This window comes from Penaeus monodon, chromosome 32 (assembly GCF_015228065.2).
Source record: "Penaeus monodon isolate SGIC_2016 chromosome 32, NSTDA_Pmon_1, whole genome shotgun sequence".
Classification (NCBI taxonomy): Eukaryota; Metazoa; Arthropoda; class Malacostraca; order Decapoda; family Penaeidae; genus Penaeus; species Penaeus monodon.
The window spans coordinates 6,552,710-6,553,042 of NC_051417.1; the positions used below are offsets into that span (position 1 = coordinate 6,552,710).

General features: G+C 45.9%; 1 protein-coding gene across 1 annotated transcript in view; it reads right to left on the bottom strand.

The window, feature by feature from the left end:
- The window catches only part of LOC119593526 (antifreeze protein Maxi-like), a 6,757-nt gene that overhangs the window by 3,616 nt on the left and 2,808 nt on the right, over positions 1-333 (bottom strand). Inside the window, exon 2 of the mRNA XM_037942487.1 lies at positions 70-196. Within this exon, the coding sequence (XP_037798415.1) occupies positions 70-196 (127 nt within the window). The remainder of the gene's footprint in view (positions 1-69; positions 197-333) is intronic.

Here is a 333-nt window from a genome sequence, read left to right on the forward strand (position 1 = left end):
GTATCTAGATCCCGCCATAGCTGTCTTTGTTGCCGTGGCCGTATTTTCCCTCCTTCTTTGTTCCCTCACTCTGTTTCCTCCTTTCTTCCTTCTTCGGTCGAACACAGTCTCTTGGAAAGTGTCTGTGTACGAGTCAATGAAGAGTTTGGTGATCTCGAACAGTGGGCTCTTGACACAGGCGTGACACAGCATTTCCCTGGGGCAGACTTTTTTTTACTCGGTGACAACTATGTCGGGGTAAAATGAATACGGGAACTTTCGTTTTCTTTGATTTACGGTGTAAATTTAGGGGGGAGAGGGGAAGTTTAAAGGGATGTAAAGGTTAGATCCCAT